The sequence below is a fragment of the Octopus bimaculoides genome, chromosome 12, assembly GCF_001194135.2.
Source record: "Octopus bimaculoides isolate UCB-OBI-ISO-001 chromosome 12, ASM119413v2, whole genome shotgun sequence".
In the NCBI taxonomy this organism is placed as follows: domain Eukaryota; kingdom Metazoa; phylum Mollusca; class Cephalopoda; order Octopoda; family Octopodidae; genus Octopus; species Octopus bimaculoides.
Genome location: NC_068992.1, coordinates 59,473,824 through 59,478,338, shown reverse-complemented (window position 1 = coordinate 59,478,338; position 4,515 = coordinate 59,473,824). Strand labels below are relative to the sequence as shown.

At 37.6% G+C, this 4,515-nt stretch overlaps 1 protein-coding gene across 1 annotated transcript in view; it reads right to left on the bottom strand.

Annotated features, from left to right (window-relative positions):
• The window catches only part of LOC106868462 (leucine-rich repeat-containing protein 23), a 31,565-nt gene that overhangs the window by 22,666 nt on the left and 4,384 nt on the right, over nucleotides 1-4,515 (bottom strand). The window contains exons 2-3 of the mRNA XM_014913736.2: nucleotides 2,229-2,338; nucleotides 475-731 (exon numbers count right to left, since the gene is read on the bottom strand). Of these exons, the coding sequence (XP_014769222.1) occupies nucleotides 475-731; nucleotides 2,229-2,338 (367 nt within the window). The remainder of the gene's footprint in view (nucleotides 1-474; nucleotides 732-2,228; nucleotides 2,339-4,515) is intronic.

Genomic DNA, 4,515 nt, shown 5'->3' with positions numbered 1-4,515 from the left:
TATAAAGGAGCTGTTGTGGCAGCAGACCACGAAACATGGTTGAAATTACATATATATATATTACTAATAATAAATGAGTATAAGCATATATACGTACAGGTATGTGCATACCTACGTCTACCTATATATGTAGGTGCATATCTGGGTACAGGACATTGCAAACAAAACGTAGGCAAAAAAATAATAATATAGATATATATATATATATATATATATATATATATACACATACATACACACACACACACAGATAGACAGATAGATAGACACACTCACACAATAAACAACATATAGTTTTCAATGAATAAATTCACTCCCAAGGCATTGATCATCCCAGAGCTCTAAGTAGAACACAGTTGCCCAAGGTGCTGTGCAGTGGGACTGAACCCCCAAACCATAGAGTTAGTTTTTATAGAGTTGTACAACTCCTCCACTGAGTCATCACAGAAGTAATACAACACAAGTTTTACTTACTGCTAAGGTCTATGTATCTAACAAGTGGGTGTGAAATTCCTTCAGAGATATCCTTTATCCTGTTGTTGTTGATAGACATATATTGCAGAAACGGACATGGATCAAGCATTATGCTTGCAATGCGGTTTTTGTCGGCTGTCAGCTGCAGCAAATCAGTCAATGTGTTGAAAGGCTTTAGATCAGTCAAATAGTTGTTGCTTACATTAACAATTCTCAGATGAATATATTTCTCCAGGATTGAAATATCGGTCATCTTCCTGGTAAAAAAAAAACAAAAATAAATAAATAAATAAAAGAGAGAGAGAGAGAGAAGAAGAAAGGCAGAATTTTATTTGCTGCTTCTCTGAGAAAGAGACAGAATTATTGTTTACATGATATAAATTGTTTCGTCCTGTTTCCACTGGTCATTCTATTTGCTTCACATCAGTCATCCCTCATTGCCTAATTTATCAAGTACATACACCAGGAGATGATTTTTAAAATGAGAATATCTGAAATAAACTTGACCGCTCTTACAAACGAGAATACTAAAAATGAACCCGGCTGCTCTCAAAAATTAAGTAAAAAGACCGGAAAAATAATCCAGAATCCTTGTCCGGTACCCGATCAATCCCAAAATCTAATCAGTTCATGCCAGTCACAAAGCCAAACATCCCTAAAAGTTTCATCTAAATCTATCCAGTGGCTTTTGAGATATCTTGTCCATGGACAAACAAACAAACAAACAAACAAATACGACTGAAAACAATACCTCCGCCTTCACTAAGGCAGAGGTAATAAGTGAGAAGAAAGTTAGAGATCTTGAAAGAGGTGCCTTCAAAAAACTGACATACTCTGTTTATATATGGCATCGGCGACGGCGTCATGGTTTAGCATCCATTTTCCATGCTGGCGTAGGTTGTTAGTTGGTTTGACTCAAACTGGTAAGCCAGAGAGCTACACCAAGCTCCAGTCTGTTATGGCTTTGTTTCTACAGTTGGATGCTCTTCCTAACACCAACCACTACACGGTGTGAACTGGATGCCGTTTAGGTGTCACTGGCACTAGCCACGACTGGGCATAACTCGATACTCCTTTATTCCAACTTTTACATATGTTCTAGTATTCAGCAATACATGATGTCACAATATAGATACAATCAGTAGATGCACACTCGAAAGAGATTGGTGAAAAGCCAAACTCACTGCCTTCAATTCAGTTTTTGTGCCTAGCCTTACCTATAGCCATGAATATTGGATAATGACCAAAAGAGTACAATCGCAAATACAAGCGGCCGAAATGGGGTTCCTCTGAAGGACCTATGGAGTAGTGTTGCCTGACATATGCACATAGCTCAGAGATCAGGGAGTCCTTCCATATTGAGCCACCACTCCTTTGCATTGAGAGATCATAGATCCAGTGTTACAGATGTGATTAGAATGTCACAGGAAAGAATCACAAGCCAAGCCAATCAGCAGAAGATCTTAGGAATGGTTGGATAACATGCATAGTGTCAATTAGTCGTGCTTGGAAATCCAGCCAGAAAGTCTAATGATAGCTGCTTTTGATAGGGCCCCATGGCAGAAATGCCAGAGGATTCTACCCCAACAACCCTCTCAGGAATATTGGACAGGGAAGATGGATGGATAGATGGAAGGATGGTTACCATATTTCTGTTGAAATACACTGCCTTCTTTTCAAATAATTTTGGAAATAAAGAATTTGGTAAAATAACATTGTCATTATTATGTTGGTGTTTATATAAGACAACTTACCTATTACTGAGATCAAGTTTAATGAAGGAATAAGCAAGACCACTTCCTGTTCTCCGTAGTGAAGAGATACCTTCTTTAACTACTTCTTCTGACAAAATATTATCCGGTACCTATAAAAGATAGCAAATGGTAGAAATAATTATTATTATTATCATTAGTATTCTGCAAGCTGGTAGAATCGTTAGCACACCAGGGAATATGCCTAGCAGCATTTCATTGGTCATTATGTTCTGAGTTCAAATTCCACCAAATTCGACTTTGTTATTCATCCTTTCAGGGTCAATAAATTAAGTAACAGTCAAGTACTGCAGTTGATGTGATCAACTAACCCTCTCCCCACAAATTCCAGGCTTTGGGCCTATATTAGAAAGAATTATTATTATTATTATTATTATTATTGGTGTTGTTGTTGTTGTCGTTATTGTTAAGGCGGCGAGGTGGCAGAATCGTTAGCACGCCGGGCAAAATGCTTAGCGGTATTTCATCTGCCGTAACGTTCTGAGTTCAAATTCCGCCGAGGTCGACTTTGCCTTTCATCCTTTCAGGGTTGATAAATTAAGTACCAGTTGCGTACTGAGGTCGATCTAATCAACTGTAGCCCATCTTTCATACCAAGACAAAACAATGTACATGATAACAATTCCATTCAGTTAAGATCAGAAGTCATGACAGCCAGTGCCTGATGATGATGATGTTGATGTTGATGTTGATGTTGATGGTGGTGGTGATGGTGACGATGATGATGATGATGATGATGACAATGATGATGATAATGATGATGATGATGATGATGACTGTTGTTGGTTTTGTTATTGTTGTTGTTGTTGTTGCTATTATTATTATTATTATTATTATTATTATTATTATTATTGTTATTATTATTATTATTCGGCAAGCTGGCAGAATTGTTAGCACACCAGACAAAATGCTTAGTGGTATTTCGTCCATTGCTACATTCTGTGTTCAAATTCCACCAAGGTCGACTTTACCTTTCATCCTGTATTTTACTTAGCTTGACGTGCTTTCTCAAGTGCAGCTGCAGCGCAGTACAGCTGTTCTGAGTTCAAATCTTGTTGAAGCTAACTTTGCCTTTCTCCCCTCTCGGCTTGATGAAATAAAAATACCAGTTCAAGTACTGGAGTTGATGTAATTGATTAAATCCCCTCCTATCAAAATTGCCAGCTTATGTTTTGATTAGAGGCCATTATTAAGCAACAAAAATAGAGAAGGGGTGGTTTAACCCTTTTGTAAGCATAATGCAGTAATTTTGTTTCGATTAATTTTGGAAATAATGAGGAATTTATTCCAATAACTTTGTCGTTGTTTAGCTGGCGTCGTCATCATTATCATCATTTCGATGTCTACTTTTCTATACTTGCATGGCTCAAATGGAATTTGTTGAGGCTGATTTTCTACAGCTAGATGCCCTTGCCTGTTTCCAAGTAAGGTAATATTTCACCTTTACGCGATCTTTCGAACTGCTAGATATAGCAGCCAAATCTTCCTTAAATGTCTAAAAAATGTCTGTCATTATGTCTAAAAAAATAAACGTCATTATATAATGTAATTGGGATTATTATTATTTTTTTTTTTATTGGAAACCCTTCGGTATTGGTCCATAGAGATCAATATGTAGAGACGTCGTCATTTGCTCTCTTTTTCAACCTAGCCTCTTTATCTATGTCATGAGGGAAGGTTGTACGGGTGAATGATGTCGTCTGCCAATTTTAGTCATAATTAGAGCAGTAATGCATTGTTTTATATGTAATCATAAACACGTATGTGTTAATAACAAACATGTATCCAGCGTAAAGATTTTGTGTTCGTTTTCTTTGCTGATTTCCATGACAACAGTCAGATCAAACGTAGGATACGCTAGCAATGGACCTCTTCGATAAATTTAAAATGTTGCTTCTTTATTATTGAATTCTAGATTATTATTGATTTCTAGAAAAAAAATAGTGCAACTTTTACTTTCAGCAAAGTAAGGGGCAAACTTAATTTAGGTGACAAATATAATTTTATTACGTTTGTTTTGTTGGCACCCCGTCGCTTACGACGTCGAGGGTACCCTTAACGTAGTTCTCGGGGATATTCAGCGTGACAAGCTGACCCTTTGAATTACAGTAAGAGTGAGAGAAAGTTGTGGTAAAAGTGTACACCATCCCCTACCGGAGCTTTTAGGTGTTTTCGCTCAATAGACACTCACAACGCCCGGTCTGGGAATCGAAACCACGATCCTATGACCGCGAGTCCGCTGCCCTAACCACCGGGCCATTGCGCCTCC